Raw genomic sequence first — 15,890 nt, forward strand, 5'->3', positions numbered from 1 at the left:
AGTATAAATGGAGAGGTGCGAGCAGTGCGAAATATAATCTTCACCGCTTGCAATGCGTCGATGCCACGTCGCAAAGGAGCCTTTCCAAGGAAAAAATCCTTGCACTGGTGGTCAGAAAAGCTGGCCTCCTTGAGAAAGGAATGCCTCAAAGCAAGAAGGACATACACCCGATCTAAGGGAGATCCCTTGCTGAAAGAGGCTTTCAAGGAGGCGAAAAAGAACCTCAAGAAAGAGATCCGTAAGTCGCGACGCCGTAGCTGGAAGGACCTGATCGAGGAAGTCGATAAGGACCCATGAGGTCTGGCTTTTAAAATCGTGACTAAGAAATTAGTGACGAGGCAAAAGACCCCCGGCCTGGACAATCCCGATTGAGTCAGAAAGATAATAAGTTCTTTGTTTCTTCCTGCAGAACCATACCTTAGAAGGGACTGGAGTTCTTGCAAAGTCGGAAAGGAAGAACTCTTCACACTTAGCGAATTGCACAAAGCAGGCAAAAGATTGAAAACAGGCAAGGCGCCTGGAATCGATGGGATAAGTAACGAGATCCGAAAGTTGGTAATCGACACTTCACCCCAGATTCTGCTTCGATGCTTCTATCTTTGCCTTGAGAGAGGAGAGTTCTTCCGCGACTGGAAGCGACAGAGGTTAGTCCTCCTGAGGAAAGGTGAAAAACCTCTAGATAAAGTCTCATCATACAGGCCTATATGCCTGCTAGATACGATGGGTAAACTTCTAGAGGATATGGTTCTGCAGAGAATGCAAAGCCACTTGACCGGAGAGAATAGTCTATCGGATCACCAATTTGGTTTCCGTAAAGGCAAGTCCACAGTTGATGCCATCCAGGCAGTTGTGGACATAGCCAAAGCAGGAAAAAACAAGTTGGGACCAGGAAAAAAGAAAAGCTTCTGCGCGTTGGTAGCAATTGACATACGCAACGCGTTTAATTCCGCAAGATGGAAAGATCTCATCGAGTCGATGGAAAAGAAAAACATGCCGCCCTACTTGTTGCGGATAATGGATAATTATCTTAGCGACAGGTGGGTTATATATGAGGGAGACACCTGCACTCTCAGGGAAGAGATGCAGCGTGGGGCTCCTCAAGGCTCGAGGGTGGGTCCATTTGTATGGAATGTATCTTACGATGATTTTCTGCGAATGGATCTGCCCGAAGGTGCGATGATCATCGGCTTTGCGGACGACGCGTTGTTCGTGTGCACTGCCGAGAGTAAGGAGGCTCTTAGGACATTGGTGAACTAATGTCTGCGACTAGCAAAAAGCTGGCTGGATACCAGAGGTCTTGAAATGGCCCTGGAAAAGACCAAGGCACTGCTGGTCACAGACAGACGTGGTTATGAGCTCCCACGAATCGTGATAGACGGATTCGAGGTCAAGTGGAGTAAACAAATTAAATACCATGTTGTGGAGTTGGATGGAAGGTTAAACTTCCACCACCACATGGCTACGGCGTCAAATAAGGCGATCGAGTGTGCGGCTAATCTTTCACGGTTAATGCCAAATGTTGGCGGACCCCGTGAACAAAAAAGAAGACTGGTGGCGAGTGTCGCCCATGCTAAAATGCTCTACGCAGCACCAGCATGGGCCCCATTCCTGAGGAGCAAAAGATGTGTTACCATCTGTGAAAAGATACTGTCGGCGCAGAGATCGATAACAACGCGTATCATCTCTGCATATAAGACGGTATCTACGAGTGCTGTGCAGGTCCTTGCAAGTGTCCCGCCAGCAGATCTTTTTTATAGAATTTAAGAAATTTTTCGATTCAGGCTACTATCATGTTATTGCCGTTTCTGAAACGTGGCTGACTCCTAATGTCACTAATAACCTCGTTAAATTAGATAATTATGTTCTTTTTCGTCGTGATAGAGAAAATCGTCGAGGTGGAGGTGTATGTTTATATATACATACAAATTTTACTTGTTCTCTAGTATCTGTGAGCTTTGAGGGACCGTACCCTTCCTCTGAATTTTTGTTTGTTAAAATTCAGTCGCAATATGACAGTGCGTTAGTGGAAGTTGTGTATAAACCCCCAAATGCGTCTTTTGGTACCGAACTAGAATCCCAGATTTTTTCATTGATTCAGTATTTTAATAATATCATAATCTTAGGTGATTTTAATTGCAACTTAAATATCCCTTCTTCAATTACCTCTTACTTAACATCTATGTTTTATTCGGCGGGAATGTGTGTTGTCCCTCATAGCTCAACACACCATGTAAACACCTCAAGCACTCGTATTGATATAATCTTTGTAGACAGCTTAGATAAAGTTCTTTCATCTCATCAACACGCCGTGCCTTTTCTTTCTAATCATGATCTAATAAACGTAAAATTCGAATTTCTTGGTAGTCAGCCACGTATTATACGTCAAACAAATCTTGTTCGCAATTTACGAAATTTACCTGAAACTGAATTCTTGTCACATTTAGCGAATTATGATTGGCATAGTATTTATTCTGAATCAGATATTAATGTCAAAGTTTATAAACTCACATCTTATATTACTTCTGCGTTTGACGTCTTTGCACCTCTGCATCTATCTAATATCAAAAAAAGATTTTCTCCTTGGATGAATGAAGAAATTAAAATTCTTATTAAAAAGCGCAATAAATTACGAAATATTTTTAAAAGAACTAGAAATCAGTCTGATCAACTTCAGTTTAAAAAAATTCAAAATTTAGTTAAAACAAAAATCAGAGACGCCTATAATAAATATAACTATAATATAATTAAAAATAAAAGTAAATCTGATGATATTTGGCGTATTTTGAAAAAATTGAATCTTATCTCGAATAAAAAAGGATCGACTGATTATTCTTTTCAAACACATGAACTTTTAGAAGTATTTTCATCCACACTAATAATAATTCCCTCTCCTCTTACTATACCTACTACAAATCATCCTGATAATTTTGATGAGAACAAGTTTTTTTTCACTGATATTTCACCTGATGCTTTACTCGAGAACATTCAATACATAAAGACAAATGCTATGGGACCTGATTATATTTCTATTAAAATGATAAAGCTGTCTCTTCCCATAATATTTCCGGTACTTTTGCATATCTACAATTGCTCCCTCCAGACTGGGTTCTTTCCTGATATTTGGAAAATGAGTAATGTCAGACCGGTTCCCAAGGTGACGAATCCGAGGAGTCTTTCTGATCTCAGACCAATATCTATAATCTGTGCCATTTCGAAGCCATTGAAGCGCCTTGCATGTAAACAGATAACCACATTTTTAACAAAAAATAATTTATTTGAGCCGCTTCAATCTGGTTTTCGGGAAAAGCATAGCACATGCACAGCTGCATTGAAATTTACATCCGACATCAAACTTGCCATGGATGCTAAACATATTACTGTTGTTGTCTTCTTTGATTTTTCTAAGGCATTCCCTTCCGTTGACTATCAGTTATTGATTAATAAGCTAGCTTCATTTAACATGTCTAACTCTGTTTGCCGATGGTTTGCGTCTTATCTCACGTTTAGATCTCAAAGAGTTATAGATGTTAATGGCAATATCTCTGATTGGGATGAACTTAAGTGTGGGGTCCCTCAGGGTGCATCACTTTCTTCTCTTTTATTTAATTTATTTGTTTCTGATCTTGGAAAAGATTTTAAGTATTGTAAATTTCATAAATACGCAGACGATTTTAAACTTTATCTTTCTGGTCCTCTTTCTGATTTTTCATATTTATTACAACATATTCAAATTGACATTAAGATTGTGGAACAGTGGGCTAACAGAAACGGACTACGCCTTAATCCGGATAAGACGCAAGCCATGGTTTTTTCTTCAGCTAATTACTCTTTGGATTCGTTATCATCTCTCACTCCACTTAAGGTTGAAGGGTCACCTATTACATTTAGTAAAACTGTTAGGGATCTTGGTCTGACATTGGATTCAACCCTCTCATGGGGGGATCATATTTCTGGGATATCACGTAAGACATTCAGGGTTCTTCAACAACTAAATAGAAACAAGGGTTCTCTTCCAACCTCAACTCGCACTCTATTAGTAAAAACTTTGATCTTGCCCTTTTTTGATTATTGTTGTGTGGCTTATGACGATATTACGAATGAATTAAACTATAAACTTGAAAGAGCCTTAAATGCTTGCATTCGTTTTGTTTTTGATCTACCAAAGTACGAACATATCTCACAATATAGGTCTAAATTGAAACTTCTAAATGTTGCTGGGAGGAGACAGTTTTTCATGGGTAACTTACTTTATAATATATTTCAAAATAAGGTTCCCTCTTATTTTTTTAACTTTTTTGAGTTTAAAATTAATAAAAATCCAGACCTTTATAGACTCCGTGAGAGAGGATCTGTTCTCAAAATTCCATCCCATAGAACTTGTAAGATGCAGAGGTCATTTATAGTCAGAGGTTCTAGACTGTGGAATAAACTCCCTTCTACAATAAGAGATGCGTCAAAGTTATGTATTTTTAAGAGAATATTTTTTGATTTATTATTTAGAACCAACAACACATTATTTGATGTTACCTACTGGTAGGCCAGTCGGTGAGTGCAAAAAGTGCACATAAGTGCAACCTGAAAAGTCAAAGCAGTTTCTTGTAGTTTGAGGGCCCCAAATAAGAGCCCCATAGTTTGCACCACATTTCCGGTTGCGAAAAATGGTGTAAAGAATCGCCAAAGTTCGAAAAACATGGTTTTTCGATGACTGTTGCTTCCGGTTAAATTTTAGGGGAAAAAGTTGTGATTGAAAGTTATAGAGCTTGGAAATAGCTTTCAAATGATTGGTCGCAAGTTAAAAAAGCTTAATTAGTTTAGTTGCAAATGAATTTAAACCATTAAAAATAGCACTTTTTTAATTGTTTAATAACTTTGTTAATAATTATCGAATTTGTTTCTAACTTCCCAGAAATATTCCCCTTGCGAGGCTGAATAAATCCCAAAAAAATCAACTTGATCGGGTAAATAGTTTATGCATAATTCCATTTGTTAACTGAAAACATATAATTTTTCAACGGAATTTCCCCACTTTTGGACCTGCGAATTTCGTTTTTTTTTCTTGGAGAGTACAGTTAAGGAGTCTAACTTTAATTACATTTAAATGGGAAATTGATTTTTTTTATTTAAGTGCATAATAATAGACGTTAAAAAAGGGTATGTTTTTTTGACATAAACAAATAGAATAACTCGGCCAATTTTAACTTTATCGATTTCGTGTAAAGGGCATTTGATTTCATTTGTTTTCACAAAACTTTTCCAAAAAAAAAATCCGATCTAACTTCAAGAGGTGGAGAGTTAACTTTTTTTTAAAAAAAAATTCCTGACAAGTTAATTATTAATGTTTTTTATTGAAATTCGCACCACTTACAGTTTGATACATGTATTTTATGTAAAAAAATTAAACATAAGGTTTTTTGCATTTTTTTTTAATTTATAACCAGTAAAAGTAAATGTATCCATTTTTCAACCTCTGAACGGCGGAGTGGGGGTACTCGGAGGAGCGTGATTCTCGCCGCCACAACTGAATTCAGCCGTTCAAATTTGCAAAAATGGCCATAACTTCGTTAATTATTTACCGATTTTTATCTTTCTTTTTTTAATTTGATGTATTTTTTTACGCCGAATCCAAAAATGATTTTATGTGTTTTCAAATTACAATATTTTTAATAATAAAAAAGAAAAATTTTTTAACAACAAATTTTTAATTATTATTTATCATATTTGACAAAAAATTCTTTTCGTACATATAATTCCATTAAATTTAAAATAATATTATGACATAAAAAAATTAAAATTAATTATGTATAAGCTTGTAGCATCAGGTACACATATGCACGCCTGTTCAACTATCAATACAACAATGCTACACACTTATAAGTAAATAATTTTATTTTTTTTATGTCATAATATTATTTCAAATTCAATGGAATTATATGTACGAAAAGAATTTTTTGTCAAATATGATAAATAATAATTAAAAATTTGTTGTTAAAAAAATTTTCTTTTTTATTATTAAAAATATTGTATTTTGAAAACATATAAAATTATTTTTGGATTCAGCGTAAAAAAATACATCAAATTAAAAAAAGAAAGATAAAAATCGGTAAATAATTAACGAAGTTATGGCCATTTTTGCAAATTTGAACAGCTGAATTCAGTTGTGGCGGCGAGAATCACGCTCCTCCGAGTACCCCCACTCCGCCGTTCAGAGGTTGAAAAATGGATACATTTACTTTTACTTGTTATAAATTAAAAAAAAAATGCACAAAACCTTATGTTTAATTTTTTTACGTAAAATACATGTATCAAACTGTAAGTGGTGCGAATTTCAATAAAAAACATTAATAATTAACTTGTCAGGAATTTTTTTTTTAAAAAAAGTTAACTCTCCACCTCTTGAAGTTAGATCGGATTTTTTTTTGGAAAAGTTTTGTGAAAACAAATGAAATCAAATGCCCTTTACACGAAATCGATAAAGTTAAAATTGGCCGAGTTATTCCATTTGTTTATGTCAAAAAAACATACCCTTTTTTAACGTCTATTATTATGCACTTAAATAAAAAAAATCAATTTCTTATTTAAATGTAATTAAAGTTAGACTCCTTAACTGTACTCTCCAAGAAAAAAAAACGAAATTCGCAGGTCCAAAAGTGGTGAAATTCCGTTGAAAAATTATATGTTTTTAGTTAACAAATGGAATTATGCATAAATTATTTACCCGATCAAGTTGATTTTTTTGGGATTGATTCAGCCTCGCAAGGGGAATATTTCTGGGAAGTTAGAAACAAATTCGATAATTATTAACAAAGTTATTAAACAATTAAAAAAGTGCTATTTTTAATAGTTTAAATTCATTTGCAACTAAACTAATTAAGCTTTTTTAACTTGCGACCAATCATTTGAAAGCTATTTCCAAGCTCTATAACTTTCAATCACAACTTTTTCCCCTAAAATTTAACCGGAAGCAACAGTCATCGAAAAACCATGTTTTTCGAACTTTGGCGATTGTTTACACCATTTTTCGCAACCGGAAATGTGGTGCAAACTATGGGGCTCTTATTTGGGGCCCTCAAACTACAAGAAACTGCTTTGACTTTTCAGGTTGCACTTATGTGCACTTTTTGTACTCACCGACTGGCCTAAAACATAAATGCCAAACATTTATAGGTACAGAGAAAAAGAAAACAAAATGCTCCAAAAATTTACAACCAACAGAAAATAATCAACCAAAAAAACGAGGAAGACCGAAAAAAAATTAATAAAAAAATGCATTATTTAAAACTAAAAAATTTTGTACTATAGTTTAATTATAATTAACCGTTATATTTACAGTTCGTAATAAAAGTTTATTTTATTCGTTTACAAATTTAATGTGACTTAAATTAATTTATTTTTTCAATTAATGTCTGATTAAGAAAATTGATTAAATTTAATTAACTTATATTTATAAAAGTTTAAAAAACAGTTAAATAATTTTCTGTCCTGTATCATCTACTATAAAAATGTTTTATATCGATATTATAAATTATTCAATTATAGTTAAATAAATATATTTGTTTTCTGGTAATGTTCTATAATATTTTTATCGAAAAAATAAATATCTACTCGATTTTATAATATCTGTACAGGTCAATTGTTAGGTTATATTGGGTTATATGTTTAAAAATGTCATACCCTCGACAATTGGTACAGACCCTCGAGAAATTAGCACAAGACCATCGACAAATGGTGCTTTTGCTCGATTGACTTTTAAATATATTTTTTGCTTAACAATTTAGTTTATATTAAAGAAATAAATATGAATATTAAACATTATTAGATCCTTCGTCCAAATATACAAAAATCAAATTTTAAAGTGCATTTACTTCCGAGAAAAAAAATGTCAAAGTCACATGTTGCCTAAAACCCTCGACAATTGGTACAGTTACCCTATATAGATAATAAAATAATCTTTTTTTCTAATTCTTTAAAAAATGATTTTATTACCATCTTTCTTTTAGCAGGATAACAATCTTCTATCAACATCCAATCAACCACAACTGATTTATGAAAATCTTCAACCACCACCCAAGCAGCACGTAAGCTTATCTTGACATCACTGTAATATTACATTGGAGATTCGTCATATTACACTTTAATATTACAGTGATCTTACTGGGATATCAAAATGTCCGCCTGGAGGTATTACTACGTTGTTATATTAAGAGAATGTTACCTGGTAATATTAAGGTAATATTACACTGTAATATTAACGTAATGTTAAGGTAATATTCAGATAAAATTAGAATAATTTTATAATTTTGAAAAAAACATTTCACAAAGCTGGACTCGAACCCTGAACCATGTGCATAGTATTCATGAGTCTTACCACTGAGCCAAACTTACTTGTAGTGTATTAAGATTCTTGACGGTATATAATCTTTGTAAGTTTTTTAAAGTTCTTCATATTTCATCAAAAATCTTAATACACTATAAGTACGTTTGGCTCAGTGGTAAGACTCTTGATTACTGTGCACAAGGTTCAGGGTTCAAGTCCAGCTTTGTGAAATGTTTTTTTCAAAATTATAAAATTATTCTAATTTTATCTGAATATTACCTTAACATAACGTTAATATTCCTATATAATATTACCATGTCATATTCTCTTAATATAACAACGTAATATTACCTCCAGGCGGACATTTTGATATCTCAGTAAGATCACTGTAATATTACAGTGTAATATGACGAATCTCCAATGTAATATTACAGTGATGTCAAGATAAGCTTACGTGCTGCTTGGGCAAGATCATTAACACCACTAAGGTCACCCTTACTATCAATATCACCAACATTTCTACAATTGACACTATCACCATCATTTCAAACACCGTCACCACCACAAGGTAAACAGAAATTACACGGAAAGGGATTTTGCGAAGAGCAAGAAAAGAAAATATATAAAAAAATTATATTGGAAAAGGTAAGAGCAATTTTTTACCAGTTTTTTGCATTTATTCAACTTTTAAACAGATTTGTTTAAAAATATTTATTGTTCTAACAGAATAATACATCAAGAAAAAGAGGAAGAAATGAGATAGAAGATGACGTTGATAAGAAACAAATCTCACTGCAAATACCACCAACAGTACAACAATTATCACCAACACTAACACAACAATTACCACCAACACTAACACTACAATTACTACCACCACCACCACCAATAGCAGCACAATGTCAAAAGGATATAAGAGAAAATCAAGAAAATAAAATTCATGAGAAGCTTATAGTGGAAAAGGTAAGAGCAATTTTTTAACAGTTCTTTGCATTTATTAAACTTTTAAAAAGATTAGTCTAAAAAATTTTTTGTATTGTTCTAACAGAATAAAATACCAAGAAAAGAAACAAAAGTTGAGGTTGCTGGAAAGCCAATCTCACTAATAGGAAATTATAATATCAACAAAAAATCAACAAATCTAAGTGGTAAAATGCAATCAAAATTCTTAGAATTTTTACCATTAACACCATTAAATGGAAAAAGACGAAGACAGTGCAAGCCGAAACAAACACAAAATCTACAAATGAAACAAAATCTGGAGCCAACAAAACGAAAACCAATATTAACAAAATTTCAGAAAGAAATGAGAAAAGTACGCAATACACCCAGTGACGTAACTAGGCCCGACGAGGCCCCCCTGCAAAATTCCCTCGAGGCCCTCTTAGTGACGGCTGAATTCTATGAAATTAGATGTATGCGTAAAATCAAGCATCAAACAGAAAAATAAAAATGCAAGAAATGTAGGCTTATCACCATATCTCTCGCTCTCATAATTTTCTGCTTTATGCTTTCTGCAGTATGTCTCAAAGTGTTTACACCTATACGAATTTGTGATTGTAACAAAGAAAAAAACCAATATTATTTATTTAATACTTTTAATAAATAATTATTGTTAATTTAATAATAAATCTCATTACATGAACTACATTTTGAAAATATAAATTAGACCTTTTTATGACAGATAAAACATTGTTAGATTGCAACACGTCTTACTTTTAGTTTGGCAAATTTATTAATCACAACATCAATATTTATTTTTTTTGCTTCCTCTCTTTCTATTGCTAATAGTGAAAGATTTTTCAATCGATTTTGACTAATTTTATTTCGTAAATGATCTTTTATAATATTATTCAACTTGCTGAAATTTCTTTCGCACGAAGTCAGAACATTAGAATAAAATAAATGCCTCTCACGCAAGCTCTCACGACAATGCACGACAAGAATCACTGTTTACATGCACGGAGAGAAATCTGTTGCGAATAATGCATAGAGTAGAGGTTATGAATATAGCATAAGCACTTACTAGCGAAAAGTATAAGAGGTCCGCCTGAATATCAGTCGGCTCCGCCTAATATTCAGGCGAACTCGAGCAATAAATAAGCTCTCTGTTAGGATTTTAGCATCAAAGAATCGATGGAAAAAGTATATGAAAAGTTTCGAGCATTAATCCTATTAACAGATTTCTCTCCGTGTGTCACATTAGGTTATGATAAACAGGGTTGTGAATCAATGTTCTATCACAAAGAAAATGGACAGGGTTGGAAACAAACGATACGTCGATACGCTTTTCCCTATTACGCGCGAATTTCAAGGCTTGAAAATGCGACATTTACCTCGATTTTGTTTCAAATAAATTTAATTCAATCAATATTTTGATGATTCTTAAAGCCTTTAATTAATTTTTTTTGGAGAAACAATTAACGACACAAAAGTACATAGTAAATTCTAATTAAAAGTATGAATAATAATAAAAAAAATTTTAACAAATTTTAACATAGTATAATTATATTTATTTGGTCTAAAAAAATTTTTTTTTTGCAAGCCAAGGCCCGAGGCCCCTTTTAGGCCGAGGCCCCCCCGCAATGCGGGGTTTCGCTGTACGGTAGTTACGTCACTGAATACACCAGTACAAAAACAAAATTTTCCAACACAAAAAAATGATAAGGATATGGAAAACATATCAACTGAAGGAATTCACACAGCATTAAGGCAAATAAATTGTTCGTTAGATTTGTCCATGCCATCTTTATCTATAATTCCTTTAGACGAACAATTGTGCTTATCATCGTCATCTGACGAAAATGATGATTGATGTAAAAAAAGAATTAGTTTTATTTCTTTTACCAATTTTTAACTTTTTTTTATGATTTCTTTTGAGAAAAATTGTGCTTATCATCGTCATCTGACGAAAATGATGATTGATGTAAAAAAAGAATTGGTTTTATTTCTTTTACCAATTTTTAAACTTTTTTTATGATTTCCTTTGAGAACAATTGTGCTTATCATCGTCATCTGACAAAAATGATGTTTGATGTAAAAAAAGAATTGGTTTTATTTCTCTTTACCAATTTTTTACCTTTTTTTAATGATTCCTTTAGACGAACAATTGTGTTTATCATCAGCATCTAACAAAAATTGTAACTCATGTAAAAAAATTTGGTTTCATTCCTTTTTTAACCAATTTTTAATCTTTTTTTGTAATTTTTTTTTTTTGAGAACAATTGTGTTTATCATCGTCATCTGACGAAAATGATGATTGATGGAAAAGAAAATGGTTTTATTTCTTTTTACCAATTCTTTGGGTTTATCATCATCTGGTAAAAATGACGAATGATGTAAAATAAAATTTTTTTATTTCTCTTTACTTCTTTTCAACTTTTGTTTATTAACATTTAAATTTTTTAAGAAACATATGTTTTCTATTTTGAACTTCATAGTTTTCTTTATATATTATTATTTTCTCAGTTTTTATTTTTTTTTATTTTCTCTGATTTTTCTATTTTTGATACGTTGATTCTTTTGTTCCTTAAAACTATATAAATGTAAATTTATTAAAAAATTTATTTTGTATAACGTTTGTAAATAAAAATATTTTGTAATAATAATAAAGAAGTGTTTATTATTTATAAAATTTACATAAACATGATAAAGGTAAAACATTAAAAAAAGATAAAATTACAATACATATTTTTTTTTATTAAAGTAGAAAGATGTGAAACAGAATTTATTTTCAAATATTCACATAAAACTTTCAATTTTATGCATTAATATTGAATTCAATATTATTATAAACTCCTCCGAGGTAAACCATTTGCAAGAGTCAGCTCAGACAGCGGTTTCGTCGGCAGAAATTTCTCCATTCGTCCAACAACGTTAATTTTCTGTAGATCCATGGTGATTTCAGGTTCCTGGTGATGTCCTCGGAGATGATTTTCGTCCAACTTGGAGAAGGTTGAATGGTTTTGCCTCAGAATTGACCCTCTTTTGTACCAAAAAATCATCCCCACTCTACTCTAAATGTGCAAAAACAGTTGCGCAAATGTAAAAAATATCCCCACCTTAAATGCGCAAAAACAGTTGCGCAGTTGGAAAAAAATTGCTCAATTCAATATATACATTTTTTTTCTTAATAAATACCAAAAATTATTGAAAAATTCAAATTTTTAAGATTTTTATAAAGTGGGAATTCCCCACAGACGGTCGAGCGTCAGAGAGAAAAGGAGTTCCCGCAGAGACTCAACTCAACACAAGAGTACTGTTCACGTTGCGCGTGCGTTAGCTACCTCTCTGAAACGTGTCAAGTACTTCCAAAAGCTTAATTTGAAATTAAAAATTATTAAAAATTATTTTTTTAAAATAAAATTTATAGTTCATTACTAGTTCGGAAAAAAAATTTATATTTAAATTATTTATTTTTTTATATTTAAAAATTAGTAAATTTAATAATTATTTTATAAACTATTGTTTATTAATAAAAATAGGGTAGGATATGGAAATAATTAAACAAATTAATTAAATTTATAAAATATATTTTATTTTTTAAAAAAGATTAGCATTTTCATAAAAATCTTTCAGTGTTTCAGTAGAATTTACAGTAAAACATCCATTTCTTGAATCAACTTCATCTCGATTTCTTATAAAGAATTCATTCTCAGATTTTAAAATTCAATTTCTTAACATTATAACATTATTTGCTGCACACCATTTTTTATACAGAGTATGATAAGTACATATATGCGATGACGTCTCAAACTTAAGCTTTTTAATTAAAGGACAATTAAAATCTTCAAGGTTTTGTATATTTACTACATATTTTTCAACTTACCTTTGTTTTTCAAACCCCTTCACATAGATTTTACGTGCGCCTGCTAGTACCTCCTGGAGAATTGATCGTATTTCTTCGTAAGGTACGTCACCAGCAGTCCATTTAAGGCCATGGTAGTTATGCATTAACCATAAATTTTCACTCTTATATCGCCCAGGCAGAGAACACCAGCTGCAGGGTGGCTCGAACAGGTATACCATAGGCTGTGCATCTTTCTCGAGAGGTATAATGGCCAGCTCCTTGAAGATGAAATCGTTGTATGGTCTTTTGAAGCCTTGGATGTCCACGATGAAGTCCATGGTTGCAGAAACTGAGGATTTTCGTCTAAATTCTGCCTTTTTATACCCTGAGATTACCCCCACTTCTTAAGTTACTTTTTTAACAAGACCGCTGATTGGCTTATACTGTATAATACGATCGTGAATAATTAAGCAATATGCCGCTGTATTGGCGGAAAAATTATTACTAGATTCAAATTCTAGTCGCACATCTACAGAAACTTGTTTAAGAAATTCATTTTGCTTTAAGCAATCTATAACAGCCAATGGTGCATAATCTTTAAAGTTATTTCTGGAAAGTTCAGAATCTTTTCCATAGTATGATGATTGAAAATTACAATACATGTCATAGAAAATAGAAAATTTGTTCTGATTAAAATTTAAATTTAAATTACCATAAGGATAGTATTGTGAATTTAAAAATAGTTTAACATTTATCAGATTACAGTTATCAAAAAAGTTGGAATATCTTGTTGGATTATCTTTTCGATTAGATTGGAAACCAAGAATAACATAACGAGGTTTTTCAACTTGTGTAGAAGTCTTTACAGTCCAAACATGTTTTTGAGTTGCTGGTATTAGTGGATATTCATACATGTCCCAAGATCTAAAACTTATACTTATAAGCGGATCTTTTTCAATAAATTTTAATAAATCAATTTTTTGACGATCACCAACAAATAAGTATGGTATCATCCATTCAACTTTATTAATTACAATTTTAAATTTTTCACGTTCAACTCCATTAATATTAACCACAGCATTAAGGTCTGTACGGGATCCTGTTAAAATTAGTTCATGTTTTGCATTTACAACTATTTTTCTGTAGTCTTCTACAAATCCAAGAATCATACTCAGTGGTATATTCACATCAAAATAACCTGCATCATTTGTCACTCTACTGGCATCATTAAAATTAATATAACCCGCATTCTCAGCGTAAATAATCTGACTAGGTGTTTCAGAAATGTAACTCTTTATGGTGGTTGTAAGACCAACGTTTTTACATCGATCAATTTCAACACCATTAAGTTCATAACGAATCTCATTAAACAGATAGGAAATAGCATTACTAATAAGTTTTGTATTTGTCGCAACAGTATCATTAGTTTTTGTTAGTTTTCCATGCACATGTAATGTACTTTTGCTAGAAAGAATATATAAATCTTGATGTTGAACAGCAATTCGAATTTCATCACTATCATTAAATGCTGATGAAACATAAGGTTGATGAGAATGAATCTCATAATGTGCTAATGAATCATCATATTTAACTTGACTTAAAATATTTAAAGTCTGGTCCATTTTTATTGCAACAGCAACAAATAAACAGAACACGAATTAATGATTTTTCTTTTTTTCTTGACGAACTCGTAGACCCAGAAAGAGTTTGTTCTGAGGTGTTAAGCTCTTGCGAACTGACTGTAGACTGAATGTTTTCTGACATGTTGACTGGTTTATATAACTTCCACCAGATTTTCTGTGGAACACAATGCCCATTATGTTGATTTAACGTGCAGACGAATTGTTATTGTCTCCCCTCGGAAATTTACTAAATCTCCGTCTTGATCAACAATCCGCAGCTGAATATTATGTATTGTCTTCACGGCAACTGGAAGATAAATGACGTGTGAAGGTACTTCCACGATTTTATATTTACCTAGAACTATTGGAAAAAACTCGTAAATAGTGTGAACCTTTTTATTATTAATGTATGCACTAGTTGTAATACTACATTCAACTCGAATAGAATTCACTTTGAAGATAGATACTGGTAAATCAGAGGTATGCGTTTTATTATGTGATAGTAGTCGTGGTGCAAACCCCAATAATTCTCCAATAGAATCTTTTTGTTTAAAGTTTACTTTAAGACTGCTTCGTATTTCACTGCGTAAAGTATTATTAGGAATTGAATTAAATGTTAAAAGCTCTACAAGTCCAAGAATATAGTTTTTATTATGTAACAATTCTATTAGAGGAAAATATTCAGCCTCTAAGACAGATGAATTACCAGATATAGTTAAAGTAAGTGACTCATCCATGATGATGTCTTTTTTAATACTGATTAAAGTTATCAGTTTACAATTATTTATATAGACTATATCTTTCTGTCCTTTTAAGCTGTTTACACAAAAATTTTAGACATAAATGACCACAATGAAAAGTGTCATAATCCTGATAATTTTCATAGTTATACTTTATTACAGTATTTTTATCAAAATAGTTGACAAGTTAATAATTTAATAATGGTGATTAAAGATTTCCAAAGCTGTCAAAGTACATTGCATTGTTTTTATCCTTTTTATATGCAACCCAGTGAGTTCCTGGCCCATATCTATCATCAAGGTTAATAATAGCTGATTCATTTTTTATTAGGTCCTCGTTTTGGCAATGTATTTCGCATGTAAACTCCTCGAAAATAAGGAATTTTTAATTCTTTAGCGTACTTTAACAAATCAACATCAGTTAA

At 31.9% G+C, this 15,890-nt stretch overlaps 1 protein-coding gene across 1 annotated transcript; it reads right to left on the minus strand.

Annotated features, from left to right (window-relative positions):
* Positions 1-13,507: 13,507 nt before the first annotated feature.
* LOC122507837 lies at positions 13,508-14,725 on the minus strand. The gene is made up of 2 exons (XM_043620771.1): positions 13,816-14,725; positions 13,508-13,698 (listed from the first exon to the last, which is right to left on the minus strand). The coding sequence occupies exons 1-2, from the start codon at positions 14,723-14,725 to the stop codon at positions 13,508-13,510; spliced, it is 1,101 nt and encodes a 366-aa protein (XP_043476706.1).
* Positions 14,726-15,890: the final 1,165 nt, after the last annotated feature.

This window comes from Leptopilina heterotoma, unplaced genomic scaffold (assembly GCF_015476425.1).
Source record: "Leptopilina heterotoma isolate Lh14 unplaced genomic scaffold, ASM1547642v1 Lhet_513, whole genome shotgun sequence".
Classification (NCBI taxonomy): Eukaryota; Metazoa; Arthropoda; class Insecta; order Hymenoptera; family Figitidae; genus Leptopilina; species Leptopilina heterotoma.

Bases quoted from the DNA above. Each gene is read 5' to 3' on its own strand.
- LOC122507837 (XM_043620771.1), bottom strand. From the start codon at position 14,725: ATGGACCAGACTTTAAATATTTTAAGTCAAGTTAAATATGATGATTCA. The intron at 13,699-13,815 runs GTAATTTAAATT...ATAACTTTAAAG, and splicing joins TTCACAATACTATCCTTATG to ATTATGCACCATTGGCTGTT.